At 42.2% G+C, this 19,966-nt stretch overlaps 1 protein-coding gene across 1 annotated transcript in view; it reads right to left on the bottom strand.

Moving 5' to 3' along the window:
• The window catches only part of zbtb46 (zinc finger and BTB domain containing 46), a 58,220-nt gene extending 38,841 nt beyond the window's left edge, over window positions 1–19,379 (bottom strand). Inside the window, 3 exon segments of the mRNA XM_063894886.1 lie at window positions 2–61; window positions 230–453; window positions 19,102–19,379. Of these exon segments, the coding sequence (XP_063750956.1) occupies window positions 2–61; window positions 230–415 (246 nt within the window). The 5' untranslated portion in view covers window positions 416–453; window positions 19,102–19,379.
• Window positions 19,380–19,966: the final 587 nt, after the last annotated feature.

The raw sequence follows: 19,966 nt of genomic DNA, 5'->3' as shown, positions 1-19,966 counted from the left end.
AGGTGACAATGTCCAGGTGAGTGACAGTAGTCTGGAGGTGAGGCTCTGCCCCTTTTTTAACCTGAAGGGTGAGAAAGATTATTAATAACAGTCTTGTTTATTATCATACAGTAAACCTTTTTCAAATGCACCTTCTGTTATTGCTTTGAAACACACACAGAACTACTATGATCAGAGAGAAAAACAAGAACATAACACACTCCCTTGACCCTGCGCAGCAGTCCCTTACCTGGCAGTAGAGAGTCTTGAAGTAGCGAGAGGAGCCCAGAAGGACATTCTTATGGGCCTTGAAGATCTTTCCGTCCACTATGACACAAGCGTCGCAGAGGATGCCGTGCTGCCTCTGCTCATTGAGCTCTCTGAGGAGCTGACGGTAGTGAGAGGAGATCTCCATGTCCTCCTTTCTGTTGTTCATCTGTGTAGCTGAACAAAAGCCTCTCCTCAAAACGTCTGCTGGGAAACAAAACAAAGACAGGCAATAGGTTTACTTCAGCTGGAACATCAAAACATTGTAACTATACAGTATATTGTATCGAATGTACAGTATGGAAATTTGACTGTACAGCAGCAGAAATATAGCCCAGGGAAAATGAAATCAAAGTCATTTAGCACATTTTAGGAAAGAAAGCAGGATTTGTGGCAACATATCCAGGTATTTCTCTATTAAGTCCATATACATGGATGATGGCTGTGGCTATATTCAAACCTCTTGCTTGGAATGTCAGATTCATTTTCACGTAAGGGGGAAAAAATAAGTAAATTTAGCTGAACCTCTCCTTTCAAGACGTGCCAGGGTAAGGATATCTCAGTAATGACTGTGACATAAAAAACAATGACATCAATAGAGACCACATCTCAAATGCTGTAGTTTGATGTCTAAAAACAGCCCAGTAACAAATAGTCAAAACTCTCTGTGTTTAAACCATGTCTGACAGGTCCATTGGTGTGTGTATGTGTGTGTGTGTGTGTGTGTGTGTGTGTGTGTGTGTGTGTGTGTGTGTGTGTGTGTGTGTGTGTGTGTGTGTGTGTGTGTGTGTGTGTGTGTGTGTGTGTGTGTGTGTGTGTGTGTGTGTGTGTGCATACCTGTGTACCTGCGTGCATGCGTGTGTATGTGTGAGGGACACAGAGTGTGGGTAAGCTCATTAAAATCGTCAGTTAAAAAGCGTGACACTTTCACAAAACAGTTGAGAGGGAGAAAAACACCTCATTTAGTACAGACCACTTTACCATTAAATTGATCAATAAACAGCCTCAGTTCCTTGTTATATTTTTTTCATCCTTCTCTCAACTGTGAATATTTAATCATCTGTCTAGTTGAGACGGAAAGTCTCTGTTGAACCTTCACCTCGGTGTTTCTGATCTTTCACAGTTCAGTCTGGGTTGTGAACACAATGTTTTTTTTCTGAAAACTACACAGAAAAAGATCCTTAATGACAATTTGGGGACCTGCTCGACTGTCAGTGAATGGAGATACAACTTTTCAGTATTCATCGACAGGATTGACAGGATTTCTTGGCAACTCTTACAATAAAAGCTCAAGATTACATTTTTCTAGCTTTTGGTCCCACTTGATCTAAGATATGGTTGGATTTATATGTTCTGATCTTTTCTGCTGTCTTCAGGTTAGATGACTTTTAATATAAAATTTGAGCCACACAGAGAGGAGAGCAGAAGGAATAAAAAGGAGACATAAAAATTGCTCCATGTTGGACCATTCAACCAAGTAGCATACAAACAAAGATCAACCTCATAAGTCCTTGCAAACACCAACACTCACAAAGGGGAAAGAGGAAGACACACACATACACAGACACAGACACAGACACAGACACAGACACAGACACAGACACACACACACACACACACACACACACACACACACACACACACACACACACACACACACACACACACACACACACACACACTCAGGCAGTGCATTAGCCAGAGCATTAGCAGCCGCCGCTCCCGCTCTCGTCTTGGTGAGGGCTAAATCGTGGGGACGCAGAGTGTTACCAAACGCAACAGTGATTTGTTTTGGGAACGCCACAGCTGTCAGCTCTCATGGGCCATTCTGAGAGATGACAGCTCGGGTTGGCCAAGGTGACAGCAGCGTTTGCTCGGGGGCCGGCACACTTCAGGTCATGTTTAGCAAAGCTCTGCTCAACCTGATGGCTTGTAAGATCAGATAAATCCACAGTGTCTCCCACGTCCACTTGGACAAACACACCTCCCATGAACAGCAGTGGACGGGCTGTAGTGACTGATGGAGTGACGGTGACAACTGCTGAAGCCTCTCTTTCTCAAAAATAAAAACCAACAACATCCCAAAAAACTGTCAGCAGTTTTATCAATGCACGGCTCTCTCAAAACTTTTCACTTTGACTGGCATTTATCTAAGTCAAAGAAATAAAAAATAGTGTGGAGGCAAAAACTTGGCCACAAATGAAGAATAACTCTGTCCCTCAGAGTTTTGAAAGGCAAGTTTCGACGCAAGAGTTTTATCCTCCAGCTCACATCTATTGGCGGTCTAACCTTGAGTCATTCTTTTCTTTCTGTATTGCCCTCATGGAGGTATTGAGAGTCTTCACCTCTCACCTTTGCAGAGAAACCGACGGTTTTAAAGACACCGCAGCTCCCTTCCTCTCTTTGCTCTTCTTCTCTCAGGGCCACTGGCATATTCAATTGAATAGTCCTGGTCTATAAGATAGGCTCTGATGAAGAATCACACACAAAACACAGAAAAAAGTCATTTATTCACTTAGAAATACCTCAATACCTTTTCTACCTACCTAGCTAAAGGATATCAGAGATTTTTGCATTCCCTCCATTAAAATGGAGGCGATTGCAATTCAATTAGTGGTGCTCAGTTAACTGAAAAACAGTGCCCTAATTACTCAAGGTAATCCACTGTCAGTTTTCAGTCAGTATTTTGGTTATATAAAGTATATCCAGCTCTATGTATTGGGTGTCAAATAGATACTAGAGTAAATAAGAAAATATATACTTGAAAACCCTTTTATACAGTAAAACATTCAAGATGTTTGAAGGTTTAAGAAAATCAAGCAACCCAGTATGTGGGACAAATAGTATTTCAGTTTTCAGCAAATGTGATGTGAATGTGGGTCTCTGATTGCAACCAAAGACATGTTAAATGGAGCCTCAAATTTAACAAAAAACAGTGACCAGTGAAGGGTAGCACAGCAGCAAAGGACTCAGAATAAGAGAGGGAGAGGTCTCATCAGTTGTATTGCTTCAACAGACTGAGAGACATACTGAGTCAGTAGTTAGGCAGAGAGGAGGAACTTTAATGGAGTGCGTTTTGACCTCTAAACTCTTTGCTTGCCAAATTGGCTTGTTTAATTTCAGCATTTCCATTTCCCTCAGGTCAAAGACCCCTTTTCCAGAGGAACCAATCCCAACGCTCCTGTGACTATATGCATATAAACACCCACAAAAGCCACTCCAGTGTACATCTTTTATTTCCTCCCAGACCTCCTCCAGCTAACCCTTCAAGCCTTGACCACCATTAAGACCAAAACTGGATACTTGTACCATTTGAGTAGTTTTTTCCACTTGACCCGATACAGGAAGGTAAGATAAAATGAACCTTTTTCAACAAACAGGTTTGAGGGAGAGGCAGGGACATTCGTGTCTCATCCAAAGCCTTAGCAGCCTCACCAAGGCTACAGAAACTAAAGCTTGCTTCAGGATGTCACAGAGCAGAAAAAATCTTTTCATTCCTCTATGAAATTTCACCATGAAAAAAGCAAACAAGGAAAAAGTCATCAGCAGGCAGGATGACAGTCTGTGAGCGCTTTATTTTGTGGTCAGAGACGATTGTTTCAGTAAAGCATGCCACCAGAGCTCCAAGTCCCTGTCACCCTTCTGAAGCCAAATCAAAAGTGACTGTCCTCCTTAGCCCCCCTCTTTTCCCTCACACAAAAGCAGGAGCCCCGATCCCCCCATAAAACACACACACACACACACAAATAAACCCTGCCCCCTAAATACACAAGCACATGCAAGAACTAAAAACACACACATCGACACGCTTAGCAGAACCGTCATGGCATCACACCCGGTTTGTCCTGGTCACATCAAAGCAAAGTCACTTTAGGCCCCAGTCAGACGACTAAAGAGAAGAGACGTGTGATGGAGTGAGAGAATGGGGTTTCCTCCTTCTTGTGTTTCTCTTAATTCAGCCTGTCCCTCCGAGCCACTTTCAATGCCTCCTTGACTGCATGGGACCGAGGGGAGACAGTGTGCAAGGTCCTTTTGGATCAGAGGCAGAGCGATACTTTGTTTGCACGAGGTGTTTCACATTCAGAGCTTTCACAGCAGGCTGCTGTGATTTTATGGGGTATTCATACATCACACCACATCAGGATCTTAGAAAACATCTTCACACAGGGTGATAATATATGAAACACAACATAGTTTAGTAAATAAAACTCAGTTGAAGCAAACTTGTCTGCTTTCTCATTAACATTCTAGCAGGCACGAGGTCTGCAGGTTCCTTTATGTGTGTTGGCACTGTCGAAGCAGTTTCATATACTCTCAGTTGTACTTATTTTAAATTAAGGGATTTCCAGTTAGTCAGGGCAAATTTTAATTTAGTGGCCGGTGTGCTGCTTGTAAAATTGCCACCCTAAGCTAATCACTCTACATTCAAATTGTGGACCTCCCTGCTCAACGAATGTAACAGTTCTGCTCATTATTTGATAAAACGACTTTGGTTGGACGAGAATGTCAAACTCGAGTTCCCAGAGCCAGTAGTCAAATAAATAAATAAAATCCCATAAATAAATGAAGACAAAAGCAGACTGAGAAAATCCAAACAGATACATTTGATGTGATGCAAAAAATACCAAAGCAAGTATGTGATTTGGGTCATTTAAATATAAATGTCAAAAGTCATAGCTCTAGTTGAACACAATGGATACTTATTTCATAGCTAATCTCAGCTCCACATTTAGCTAATTTGTTGGTTATATGGGCAGCTAATTCAGTGTTTTGAACCTCTCTCACTAGCGTTATTTCTAGCACCAGCAGCAGCAGCAGCTATATTCAACAACAATGTTAAACTCTCTGTATGCTCAGTCCAGCACCAAATGCAAGGCAGACATGGTCACCAGCTTTTGACCATAACATAATGGAATTGTACGCTGCTAAAGTGTGTACAGGTGGCTAGAAACGTGTATGCTAGGTTTTCACAAAAGCAACTGTGGCTAACTCATGAACTACTAAATGTAATGTTGTATTCATCATGAATGTTGTACTTTGTAAGCTTTCCCAAATGTCCAAAATCAGTTTACTGTATGTGGGTTTAAATTACACATTGAGGGAGAAAACAATAATAAATAATACAACACTTTGTCAATTGACTGGACTCAGTACTGACACAGCACAGCAATACATCTCCAATATTTATGTTGGGTCACACTATCAGTTCATATCATTTCTGCTTTTAAAGATACTCTATTTGCAGTAAATTCCCTCCTTTTCACATCTCTACTTTTATCTTGGCATTGTAATTTTATATCAGCAGGGAGGATGCAGTAAAAACTGGCCTGAGATTGAAGAAATTAATAATTGTGAAGAAGTAGAAGGAGGGGGATATCAAGTCAGGATTCAGAAGCCAAGAATTGGCATTTATGTTGTCAACTATCCCAGCCTCGTGCCTCAGTTACAAAATGTTATTAGTTGATATTTTAAAAAAAGCAACACGTTTCTTTTGCAAACTTACACCAGAACACTACCATATCATGGTGGGCGGTTTCTGGAAAAAAAGATGTCAGGTTTGCACAAAAGGGTTTATGTGTTATGTAAAGATTTAAAAAGGAAAGGTAAATAAATGACGTTAGCCTAAAAAAATATATATGTGAAAGAGAATATTTCCATTATATGATACTATGATTTTCTTCTTATAAATTCTTAAAAAGGTACAAGTAGAAAGCAAGTGAACATTTTCCCATATAATGAAAGAAAAAAATGGAAAAAAATGACAGCATGCATAAGGGGAATTAAAATTATATCCGGCTGGACAATGGAGGCACTGTTCTCCGAACACATGACAGTATGATTAAAAACAGCCATTACTTCCCAGAGCAAAATCTACTAGTTGTTCTACCTAAAGAAAATGTAAGAGTTGTATTTTTACTACTACTTTCTTCAAATCCACAATAAAATCATGAATGTGTGATTAAAGTTAGCTGAAAATTTGTAAATGCAAGGCCCATTAAAGGTCATTATGAACACTGGATGAGGTTACACAGAGAGGGAGTAAATGAAAAGAGAAAAAGATAAATAGCCGAAAGTAAAGAACAGAGAGGAAAGAGAAATTCAGAAAAGCAAAAAAGATAAACTGAAGATTGAAAGATGGGGAGACAGGAAGAGAGGGGAGAGTGACTCAGGCAGCCAATATTTTTTAAACAGCTTTGCTTCCACTCAACTGGGCATCAAGGCCATTATCCCGGGGTTAATCCCCAATCCGACGGAGCTGGCAGCCTTCCGGGACAAGCCAGGGTGGCAGCCCATCAACAAGGCAGGCACGGACAGAAATAACACACACACGCACACAGGCATGCAAGCTGCAATTAGGAAAACGAATACATCAAAGCTATTAGCTGTGAATGCCTCTATCTTAGCGCTCTTTATTTTGTGTTGGAAATGTTTCTGTTCATGTTTGTCTCTCATTTTCTTCTTCTTTATACCTCACTGCACGGGTTCCTGTCTTCAGATTTGATGTTTCTTTTATCCCACATCCTCCATCTGTCCACCTTTATTCTCTGCACCTTCCCCACCGGCTCTAATCACGCCACAGTTTGCACCTCTATCTTCCTGTCCCTTTCTCCGTCCACTCTCTGTTTCTTTGGCCGGCGCCCAAAAAGTCAAGGTGGAGGAAGAGATTGACTCATAGAAGGATAGACATGTCATGTGGAGAGGGACCAAAGAGGATCCAGGAGGCTTAGGGAGACTTAGCGCTACTCCCTCCATCTCTCGTTCTCTTCCCCCCTCAGTCCCCTCTGACACACACCTCTCTTAAACAATACCTGGACCCTCCACCTCTACACCCGAAGACCTCCGTGTTGCTCACCATGCTTTTTTTGCGCATATCCACATACAGTGCACCTGCTAAAAGATCTGCCTCTTTAAGCCCCCCGTCCGGCTTATGACACTTTGGTGCACAATTCAGCAGCTCCCGGCCGTCTGTGACACCTGGTCCCATTACCTTTAGCCACGCAGGTGTTAAGCCTGGTGTCATCTTATGGAAATCCAGGCATAGTAAGGATGGACAGGGATCATCCTAGAGTGACCTGAAAAGAGGTGTGACTATAAGTAGTGTGACTCTAAGAAGTCCTTTAGCCTGACTAACTTCACCTTCAGTTCCTTGACAAACCTTTAAGCTTTATTGATACTAGTTAACATTCATATTCAAAACAAGGGAGAAAAGTCCTATCAGCCCATCTCCCTGTCGCTGTTTGTCCTTTTTCTATGTCTTCCTTCTTTACAGTTGTGCATGTGTGTCTGTATGTGTGTGTAGTTTCTGGGCTATCTTTCTCTCTAGGCCCCTAAGCCTGCTATGTCTCCCATGGTAACTCCCTGACTGACGACCCGGGGCTTAGCCTAAATTCTCTCTCTATTAAAAGCTGTGAAATGCAAATAATGAAACATCTCATTACCACTGTTGGAGAACCCAAAATGAAGGAGGGGGGAGAGTGGGAGAGTGGGAGAGGGGCGGATGAGGAAGACTGTAAGACAACGGAGCTGCAAGAAAAAGAGGGCCGTACAGGAGGGAGGGAGAAACAGGAGTGAGAGCCGGAAATAAAGGAGTGGAACAAGGAAAAGATGGGAGAATAAAAAGGATGTGAAAATCAAAAATAGGGGAGGAGAGGAGTGAAGAGGTGAAGGCACGGGAACAGATAGCTAAACAGTGAGTCTTTTGTTCGATATGTGTTGCCTTTAACATTGATGGTAGCCATGATTATCCACCTATGCAAACAAGGGTGGAGCCCTGATGAACTGAGCTGTTTTAGGAGGAGTCATTTAGAGGTCAAACAAACTTCCATTTATTTACTAAACTTTAAGGAAAAAGATCCTAGTTCAACAGGATAATATTTAGCTATCAGTTCTATCACCAAACAGACTTAAATATTGCCAAGTGTACTCTAGTCAAATAATTACTTACTGTAGGTTTAGGTAAAATTCAAAGACAGGAAAGGGCTACTTTCAGTGTGGAAAAGGGAAGTGAAATAACCTGCAGGAAGTGTCTCTGGTGTTGCAGCGGGGAGGTGGTAGGTGAAAATGGTAATGGGGGATCACATATCACATTGACCACTTCAATGTTGGGGTATCTTGGTACAAAACCCAGTTTCATCAGTGCAACACACTTATGATGTACTAATTTAGAACCTCTGATTTCACAAGGGACTTCAGGGGAGGGTGAGTTTTATGCGGGGACATTGTCAGTTTCTGACTTCTGGGAACCTTTTGTGATATTTTGGTCAAAAAACGATCATGTATTTTTCTTTTGCTTATCCAACCCAGAGTTAGTTGTGTAAAAACAAATCAGTCTGACTCTCCAATATCATACTTTTTTTAACCTGAGGAAAACATTTCCTGGCAATAAAATATGAGCAGTCTGACAAACAGGCAAAAAACAAGCCCTGAATTATATCATTGTAGTTGTTTGAAAGGGAAACAACTACTTCCCAAACTGTGAACATTCAAATGATGAAAGACAGAGTAACCTGATATTCTAGCTCAGTTGTGTGCTGTACATACACACGAAAGCATGTGGACACCTGAAAATTTCACTCATTTGTAATAGTTGAAAATGTCATCTTAGAACCATGGGCATTATTATGCTGCTGCTAGAGGCTCCACTATTCTAGAAAGGTTTTCCACAACATTTTAAAACCTGGCTGCAGGGATGTTGGCTCGCAGTCAGTGTTCCTGTTCATACCAAAAGTGTTCGATGGGATTTAGTGTGAAGGCCAGTAAAGTTCTCTAAAAACTTGAAAAAAATCTTTGACATGTTAGAATGGAAAAGGGCTTTCTCAAAATAAGTGGAAATTGGAAGCTTATTTTATCTCAAATATAAAAGCAAGCTGAAGACTTCCCATGTCTGGAATAAAACAACCAAACCCTTACATATAACAGGCCCAGTAATTGGAGTGTAATTGGGTTTTGGAAATTTGACTATAATTCACATTTTGAATGTCCTTTGGGTGAGCCTACTTTTGATTTCACTCCAACCTGTGTGATCATGTGACACTCATTTATAAACAGCTAAAGAAAAACCAACGGAATTTTCTTTTAATTTGCCCCCTCCCCCCTTAGCTTTGTGGCTGAAGTGATGATGATAGTATAAGTGTACGGATCTGGTCGAAACTTCCATTTACCACCCACCCTGATCTCTGTCTCTGCCAACGAGCCACTCAAACGAGTGTGTGTGTGTGTGTGTGTGTGTGTGTGTGTGTGTGTGTGTGTGTGTGTGTGTGTGTGTGTGTGTGTGTGTGTGTGTGTGTGTGTGTGTGTGTGTGTGTGTGTGTGTGTGTGTGTGTGTGTGTGTGTGTGTTGTTGTCCAGACCCTTTCATAGGTCTTAAAACAAAACCTGTCACAGCAAAAAAGGAAGCTGTCACGACTCAGCTGTACACGACTGTACCTCACAGAACCCAGGCAGCCTGTTCCCGAGCTGTTAGAGCCACCAGCTACATAGGTCTCACACTAGAACACACACATATATTGTGGAACAATTGATGATCAGTAAAAAGGAAATTAAACAAAGGGTTACCATGAGGAAGAAAATGTAAAGAGTGAACATATGGTACAACAATACCAGCCCTAAAGGAATACATGTCTATGAACGTAAAGGTAATTGTTGTTTGTTCAAATGTGTGGTTTTTGAATGTGCAAGTGAATGACTGAATGATGGTGACTCATTGCTGGTGGCCGGTAGCTATCTGTTGCCGAGGCGGGTGTCCAGAGAGTGTGTCTGTGTGTGTAAGAGTTACGTGGTGTGACTGTAGCTCTGTCAGACGGCAAACAGAGGAATCTTTCTCAAATCCACACTCGGCCACAGCTTACAATGAGCTCACGCAAAGAGGGGAGCAAAAAAGCTGTGTCTTAAGTGTGTACTCACAAGGACAACAGGCACACCCTCCATCCCCTCTGAGCAAATATTAAAAGAGACTTCACTCCCAGCTAATCTTATTCACAAACACTCTTGAGCACACACAAACAAGTAAAACACATAATTTAACTGTATTAACCTAGTCCTCAACTTGCAATGTTCCCTTATAACTTACCATCATTCCCACAGCCTCCCGAACAACAACTGAACAGCATATTGATTTACATATAGATAGAGAAGTGTTTATAAAAACACATTTGTATATAATAGCCTGAGGCTGTGTTGTCACTCATCAGGCTGATCAAAAAGCAGCTTCTATACAACACTGATGAATCTTGGAGCGCTTTAGAGAATCTGTCCTTCAACAGTGGAAAAAAAGGAGGTGAGATAAAGGGAGAGAAATCAAGGGGAGAGGAGAGGAGCATCTAAATATAGAGACTCACATTTTGGAGTCAGAAAAGAGACAGTGAAGGGTAAGAAGGAGGGTGGGAGACGGGAGAGGCAAGAGCGAAAGGAAAATTGAACAGAGATGGGGAACAAATAAGAAAGCAATAAAAGAAGTGATTAAGAAAACAAAAGAAGGATGGAGGACAGAAGGGGCGTCATTGTAACTCGAGGTCGATGGTTGCAGACCCTCAGCGGGCTTCTCATCTACTGTAGCATTACTAACTGGACTACTGGAGAACATGGAGGACACTTAATTTTGGCTGCGAGACTTAAGAGTTCAATATGCCACACAGTGTATCACCACAGACGTTCATCAATATGTAGCATCGATACTGAGGGTTGGCCCTTTCAGCGATCTTCTTAACAGTTCCAACACAGACTGGCTTGCGGTCTTGTGCTGAGTAAATTCTAATAGTGATCAGTGAAGACGCAAAATCATTGAAGTTCTTTGTCTTCCTTGTTTGTGCCGTGATTAGCTCTTCAGGGAGGAATAGCAGCAAGGAAACTGATAAAAACAAACAGTAGATTTCAAGTAAAGTTTCAGGAAGAGTTTCTTTTGTTTAAGTGTAATTGATGGAACTTTTGTATGGACTTTAGCATGGTGTGGCTTGAGGCTTTACCATGTCCACTGTGATTGACGAAGAACGACCAGACAAATGCCTCACCTTGATCCTCTTTTCTGTCCTGTCCTCTCCTGTCATCCTTTCTACCTCCTTCTTATCTGTCTGTCTATCCATTCAGAGCATGTCTACTCCAATGTGGTTCGACGTGTGACTGTCACCTGTTGACCAACATGGAGAGCAATGGCTCGCAGGCTTCTGCTTCTTTTCCCCAACGACAGAGATGGAAAGAACTCTAAATTTAAGTACAGTACCAGACTTAAAAGAAACAAAGAGAGAGGTATAGACAATAGGTCCACTGTGCAAACTCCCAGGCTCTTGCTCGCCATCACTAAGGACAACACCCACCTTGGAAACCTAGTTTTGAAGAAGTCACACATTCCCACATTGTGAGGCAGTGCCAGTATCAGGTGTCCGTCCAAACCACCAACCACCACCAATCAACCGCCACCCCTTTCGTGACACACCAGCGCACACACCAAAACAAACGAGAGAGAGGGGGGGGGGGGCGGCACAGAAGACAGGAGGGATAAAGGAAGGGTTGCGGGGGTGAGAAAGAGAGAGTAAAAAAGAAGTGGACAAGAGAAAGAGCCAGCCAGAGACAAAGGCAGACAGAATGACAATGGGTGAAAAGAGGACGAGTGGGGAAAAAAAAGAAAATACACAGGACGAGATGAGGTGAAAAGCACATTGCCAGCTCACCGTGTGCATTCACAGAGTGAGAAGAGAACAAAAAGACAGTAACAATGAGGATGTGTGTATCGTTGATGTATGTGTGGACGCAACATTGGAAGTCGCATCAACAAGGTTGTTGGGGAAATTTGCCCCTCACCACTGAAAAGGGGATGTGAACCTACTCACTTCTGTTCACATTTGGATAAGCTTCACCTCTATTGTACAAAAAAAGGGAACTACACTGACTTAGGGGAGCTCATGAACTGTCCAGAAACAATGATAACCCTCCACTTTAATCACTGATTTGTAAAGTTGCACTTTTTTAGTGCTGAAAAACACTGTTTGAATCAAAGTAATCTAACTTCCTCTTTGAAACTTCACATTCTAGGGTAAAAGTTATCTTAACTTAGACGGCGGCCGGCCACACAATTGTTTGTTTTTCAGCAGAAAACTTGAAACCTTGTTCAATTGTTGCTAGCTTTTGGATTAAGGGGATGTATAAATATGAGCTAGGGTCAGGGGGAAGGATAAAAATGAGAAAGAGAACAGGGAGAGGGTAGAAATGAGAAAGGGAGTAGAGGAAGGGTAAAAATGAGAAATGGAGTAGGGGAGGCCACAGGAGGCACCTGGCCCACTTACAGCAGAGGAGGGGGTGGAGAAGGAGGAGGAGGAGAGGTGGGAGAATAAGGAGTGGGAGGGAAAAGGAAAAGGAGAAGGTGGATGAGGAGGAATAGCAGGGAGAGGAGGAGGACGGAAAAGGTGAGGAGAAAATAAAACGATGTGAGATGAAGAGGCAAAAAAAAAACGAAGAGTTGAAATAATGGGAAGGGGGAGGAGGGCAGAGGGGGAGGTAAGATCAAGAGAGACAGAGAGGAGGTGGGGGCTGGAGAAGAAGAAGAGGTGGCCTTGTGAGGCGGAGAATGGAGGTGGTGTGTGCATACGCTGGATGAATGTGTGCGTGTCTTTGTGTGGGTGTCTGAAATTATGACGAAAAACCAACACCTCACCCAAAGTATGAATAACCGACCACAACAGGCCAATGAAGGTTCAATCTTCTTCTCCTAGCACATTGGAACAGCCTGCCTATACCACTAATATCCCACTAATACCACCCACAGTCCTCGCTCCACCTCACATCAATGAATATTTCATGTCCTGATGGCACTTTTAAAGCAAAAACTAATTAGCAAATCCAAGTTGATCTGGCATTAGTCATATCAGGCCAATTAAAAGCCCAGTCCTACTGTACATGTTAATGGCAGCGAAGTGGAATAATTGTATGTTGAGCAGGGGAGAGAATGTTAAACAGGCCTTGTTAGCAGCACTTTAGCACTCTAGCCAGAGTCCATGGCTGGATTACAAACTCTACAAAGCAGGATAATGGTCGTCAGAAACACACACAGAGGCACACACGCGTTTGAAAGCGCCAAATGAAAACTCTATCCATTAATTAGAGTGTCACCATCAATTCCATGGAGGTCAGGTCTGATACTTATAGCTAAAGAAGATAAATATTTCCAGGGAAAATGATGGTTTTATGCTTCGGTAATAATATTAAACAGGGATCCAAATATTGGCAGAAGCTCCCAGGTCAGATGTTACGCAGTATTGGTGGGAGAAAATCATTTTCTGCTCCTCACACTTTTTCTGCGGTCAGCTCCAGTCAACAGAAGGTTGTGGAGACCGTTTTTGTGTGGTACTGAGTAGAGAAAGGTGTTTGTTTGTATTTGAGTCTTTCCAACCTTCCCTCTGGTTGTTTTTTTAACGCAGGAGTTTAGATTGAGACAGACAGCACCGACACACACAGACTAAACTGTGCCGCACAAAAAAGCGACAGAATAACAAGGGCTAGAACTCTTACTGAGTGGATGTCTGTTTCATCACCCCCCCTCCCCATTTTCCCTCCTTCACGTTCCCTCTTTTCCTTCCTCTCTCTGCCTCCCTTGTCTCCCTCTCTCACCTGAGCTTTGATATGGAAATCTCTCACCAGCCACAGCCTGAGGCTAGTTGACTGTTTCTAAAGATGTATTTGTTAAAAGCTCCTCAATTCCTCATCAAATACTCACACTGTGTGTATAAAAGACAAACTCTTTCACTGGGAAAATAACAACTATCAACCAAATACATATACAAGGCTTTCAGCTGTCGGTACACTGCAAAGACAATTTTCCAAACCTTCATTTTGCTATAAGCTTATAAAATGGGTCTAAAAAGATAGTGATCCTTCTGCAAATAGTAGAGCTGATACAACTAACTATTTTGTAGATACTCTGTGTGTGTTTGTGTAGACAGTTATTGCCCCTTGTTTACCAGTCCTGCTCAGCTACATAATTATACTGCAATGGGATGCCCAACCTGCACATCTGAGTCAAATGTGACAAGTGAAAACCATTAAATGACAAAAAAAAAACAAATTGTAAGATATTAAGAAGTATTTAAATAATTTAGGGTAAGCCTGTTTAGGAAGATAATATATTTTGTCAATTTCTGGTGAAAGAATGAAAATCATGCAAACAATAACCAGTCCCGTGTCAGCTCATTAGTGGAGTTATAGCAGCGGTTTATAATGAGAAATTAAAATCACTGTCATGCAGATCAATGTGATCTTTCAAAGATTTTTCAACAGTGAGAAACCTTTTTTTTTTTTAATGAAAAATTAAAATAAAATAAAATCCTTTTTAAATGTCTAAATTAAAAGCTTTATACAGACAACCAAATGAAAATGATCCACCGATGCTAATTATTCTTTACAAAAACATTAGCACAAATCAGGAAGCGGAAGACTGAAGGTAATATATACAATTTCTATCTTTTCAATTTTCCTTTCAGTTACAGAAAGCTAATTTAAGTGCATTAACCTGACTTGGAAAATTACTGCTGTCCTCACTTTAATTGTTGCAATATTTGTTATGACAGCATCTGAAAAAGTGAAAATCTACAGTAAATAAAAGTAACAAATAGGAGCGCACAAAAAGAGGAGAGGGGACTGGTTCTATTTCAAGGCTGGCCCGACTCTGGACATTGATGCAATTGGTAACTGATGTTAGAAAATGTTGTAAATTCCAGAAAAAAACTCATGACGCTGATAAGCATTGTGTGATCACGAGGCTCTGGTTGGAGTGAGTTGATATGCTCTGCATTCCTAAATAAAAGAAACACACACCCTGATAAAAACACACCAACTGAAAACCCTCTTCCCTTTTCTCAGGAATGTGTGATCCATAAAGGTGTTTTGCAATATCTTGTTTCTGACAACTTGCTGTTTTAACTGCACAAAAACCCCATTGCATTTATTTTTAGCAACAATCAAATTATAATTATGCTTCTGGACTTTAAATTCTTGCTCGTAGTTTATAAAAATTAGAGGCAAAGCTGCGAATTACCTCTCAATTTAAAATTCATAGACAAAAGAACAAAAGGAAAGAACAAGCGAGCTTATTGCTTTCATTGACATTCTACATGGCGCGCAGGTGCCACACACACACACACACACACACACACACACACACACACACACACACACACACACACAGCTATGAAATATTAACACCTACGTGAAAAGACAAGTGGGGTGTTGGAGAGTATTTGTGTGTGGTGTGTGGTGTGTGGTGTGTGTGTGTGTGTGTGTGTGTGTGTGTGTGTGTGTGTGTGTGTGTGTGTGTGTGTGTGTGTGTGTGTATTTTGAGGTGGGAATATCTTAAACTCACCTGTTCTATCTGCTGGGGGGGAGGATGAGCATGTCAGATTGGGGGATAGGGAAGACAGCTGTTACACACAAACTCTCCCCCACACACACACACACACAACCACAGCATCCATGTAACCCCACAGGGATTAGGAACACCTGTATTCAGCACTGCACAATGAGCTATAGAGGCAGTTAAGCTAAAAAGCCCTGGGAGTTATTAGGGGATGGGGGAGGGAGCTGCTTTGGATACGGGGTTAATGTTTGCCAAACTGTCTTGACTTGAAATCAGACGTGAGAATGATAATATTCACAGTGTGACAAATGGAAGACAGAGCTGTCAGAAAACTCAGGAGAGCCTTGGCGTGTCATGTAAGATGTGTACACGTGAGTGTAAATGGTTCATTTTGCAGTGTGTTAGCCAAACAGGTGTTCCCATTAACAAGTGAGCTCCGAGGGGGGATCAGGAAGAGAAAGCTGGCAGAGAGAGAGAGACAGAGAGATGAATGGAGTACAAGGTGGCTAACAGGGAACAAATGAGTGCTTAGGGATCATTTGCCCTCTTTTTGTCTATATATCTAGGGAATTACACCAGATTTAAACTTACTGTACAGTTTATTGTCAGGTTGTCTATAAAAACATATACTCTTTTGAGGGGGTAGCACAGTACATCCTCAGGGTTTGCGTAACTTAAACAGAATAACCTGCTACCACACAGTTCAGGAGTACCACCTACATACCAGCAGGCTTACACACACGCAAACAGTGAAGAGGCAAGTCACAAGCTCCAAACCTGACTCCCACCCAAACCAAGCCCCCCGTCTCATATATTCACTCTCTTTTCGTACCCTGATACACCCTCACCGTTTACCACAAAACTTCCAATAATATTCAGAACGACAACTCCACTGCTTTCAACAAACACCACATCAGCTTTAAACCAAGAAAAAACTCAAAAAGGTAGATGAAACTCACCTATATTGTTTAATCAACATAAAAAGCTCCATTCATGACAGATAACACCAGTGGGAAAGTGTTTCAATCCTCCTTTGCAATCCCACAAGCACAGGAGCAGCTAATATTTTTTCCATCTTTCGGCCGATCTCGCCTACACTAGCCTACTCCTCCACTCATCCTTGTAGCTGCTGTCTTGGTCTGTATTATATTTTCCCCATGGAACACACAGATGGAGAAGGTGCAGACACACACAAAAATACACACATGCACACACTGATGTCCACTGCTCTTGTAATGGAAATAATACACAGATCTACCTTGGGGGAAGCTACCTCAGTGGTGGAGCAGGGGGCAAACACACAGACACAAAGCATTCGGGGAGATGGTCTGAGCCAAGATGCCAAGGTGTGGCAGTGCCATTATAGTTGAGGATTGTCAACATTTGAAACAAAAGACAAGCTACTTTCAGTTCGATAGTTACAAAATGAGCATGGATGAACATGCATGCAACACAAGTTTACAGTAATTGAATTAGTGAATAAAGACTTTGAAGGGTTTAACATATCAAGCACCAACCCTTAACTCAGCAGCAGGGAGGACAAAACAAGCAGACAAATCCAGTGAGGCTTAAGACAATTTGGAAAAAAATCACTAGATTGTCTCTTAATCCCACAGATCCAGTTAGCCACTGTCAAACAAAGTAAAACGCTTAGATCTAACTGGCTGTTTCAACTCAAACTGAGAGTGTGAACTTAAAAGAAAAGTAAAAATGACTGGTTGGCACTTTTAAGTTCCTCAAACTGAAATGAAATAAAAACACAAGAGACTATTCTGAAACAGCGGTGGGAGGCAGAGGATCTCATACAACATGTGTAGTGGTATAATTTGTTTAAAATTAGCAGCTTAGAATGACTGAGTTTCTTTTCAGTGGATGTAAATTCACTATTATCTACTCAACAACAAAGCCTTGCATTTCCCAACAAGCGTGAAAAATAAAGTAAACACTAAAATAGGTTTCTGTGGGTCAATCTAAACCGGTATTATAAAAAAGTTGGGAAACCCTTGTGCAGAGATGATGATTATCTGAGATCTGTGTCACTTTGACAGATTGTTGAAGACTCACCTGGCAGCAGGCAGCCCTGGTGGAGCACGATTTATGTTTACACGTATAGCCTACAGAGCGTGAATGAAGTGGGGCTGTTCCCCTTTCTCACATGTTAAGCATGTTAGAAAATGGAGGAAGACGGAACTGACCGGTTTGAGAGGGCAGACACAGACAGCAGACACACACAGAGCAGTAGACAGACAGGGAAGCAGCGAGGGAGAGAGACGCTTTCAGCTTCAGTCGCCAACAAACACTTGACGCCACACTTTAACTCTCAACACGGATCAGATAATTATCAGCGGTAACTCAACAATTATAAAAAATACACCGACAGCACCATCTGCAAACAAAATCCCCCCCTTCATCTTGTCTTGTCTGTTACTCTAGGGCTGGGTGTTGACGCAGCAGAAATTTCCAGCTGGAGAAATCCCCCTTTTGGAGGTTAATCGAGGGGAGAAGGAGGAGGGTTTAAGCCCTTGTCTTCCAGCCTGAGAGCGCTTTCATTTTGAATCCCCTCCAGACTGCTGCACGGAGCATCACCCTTTATTTTGTGTGCCATCATGGTATCTGTGCACGACAATTTCCCCCGCAGCCGATGTAGGCGATAGGTTGTCACGTTGTTCAAAACTTTGCAAATTTCCCCAGGATTGGCTGTTTTCATCAACTCGATCAGCTGAGAGAAAACCCAACGGAGAATCACGTATGTGTCTGCAAGTGTAGCCTATATCTGAGCGTGTGGGATATTTCTTAAAAGTACAAAGAAGTGCAGGTGTATGAAATTGGTCCAAAATAATATTTTGCGTAACTGGATTTTCTTCTTGCGCCATAAAAAAGTGTATTGATTTAGTTAATCAAATCTCTTTACATTTGAGAGCAGTTTGTCTACATAAAGTCAAGACAAATGATGAAAGTAATAACCAATCGCGTTTTCCCCTTGAAAAGCACCTGCCTGTGTTCTCTTACCGGCTTCATATTTCACTTCGTGTGTGAAATATACAATGTGCGAATCAACGACTGACAGCTTCTCCAAATATCAACACGCGCGGCAGACAGCTGGCGATCACCTATGGAACAGGTAGGCGTACTTTCAGACAGTCGCCTGCTCACTCGGCCGGCTATTTAGCTGTCAAAAATACACTCATGCCGTGGCTAACATGATGCCAACTGACAGGACTAAAGAAATCAGCGGAAACATAGAGACAGGCCTTCATATACAGAAGCATTTCCGACGGCCAACTGTAACAGTGCAACGATTTCGAGGAGTTTCATTGTGTCATATCTCCAACCTGTGCGCCTACCAACTATCAGCTGTAGACGCGATGGCTCCGAGGCACTAAACTAATTGTTGACATGATATGAAGGCATGGAAATCCTGCTACACTCGCCACCGTCTCAATGAAACCTGTTAGCAGGGGATTGGGGCTCAGTGCTGGTAAAAAAGGGCTACTACTAATATAAGGAAGTCAGACATACCTGTTACCCCATGGGGTCTGGGGTGGACGCGGTGTCGGTCCTTCGGAGTCCAATCTGGTGTGACAGCCTGGGAGAAGAAAGGGGGGATGTCCAAAGCACTAGGTACTGTCCTTCCTCTCCTGTATGTTTTCTTTAAGTGTTATTCCCCCTGTTTTCTCCCACTCCCCGCTCTTCTTCCTCCACCAGCCCCTTTTTCTCTTGCTCTCTTTCCCTCCCCTGCTTTTCCGTGTCTTGGTATCAGGAGCCTCCCCCTCCTCCTCCTTATCCTCTGTGCATTTCTATGTCTCTTTCTCTTCCTCTCTCACCGTCTCTCTCTATGTCACTCTCCCCCCCTACACTCCCTCGCTCTCTTTCTTTCTCTCTCTGTCCCCGTATCTCCCCTCTCTCTCTCTCTCTCTCTCTCTCTCTCTCTCTCTCTCTCTCTCTCTCTCTCTCTCTCTCTCTGGGCAGAGTCAGGAAATGAGACAACGTGAATACACACACACACACACACACACACACACACACACACACACACACACACACACACACACACACACACCGCGAGTATCCATCTGATCTAAGGCGAGTCCCACTCCAATAACACTCCCTCAGGCAAATTCTGTCATGTTAATATACAAGATAAAATAATAAGGACATTATTATCAATAATAATAATAATAATAAAAATTAAAATAATGTATTATTATTATTATTATTATTATTATTATATTCTGGGTTATGATATAAGCAGGGGATTGTCATGAGTCTCGTGTGGTTCATAGGGCTTCTAGTTTGTGCGTCTGTTGCCATAGGGCTCAGTAAGGACCCGTGGCTTACTGTAACTTACCCCCTCTTGTGGCACAAACAAGAAAACACCAGTCAG

This window comes from Eleginops maclovinus, chromosome 1 (genome assembly GCF_036324505.1).
Source record: "Eleginops maclovinus isolate JMC-PN-2008 ecotype Puerto Natales chromosome 1, JC_Emac_rtc_rv5, whole genome shotgun sequence".
Taxonomy (NCBI): domain Eukaryota; kingdom Metazoa; phylum Chordata; class Actinopteri; order Perciformes; family Eleginopidae; genus Eleginops; species Eleginops maclovinus.
Note: the sequence above shows the minus strand (reverse complement) of the source record. Positions and strands in the feature narration are given on the sequence as shown.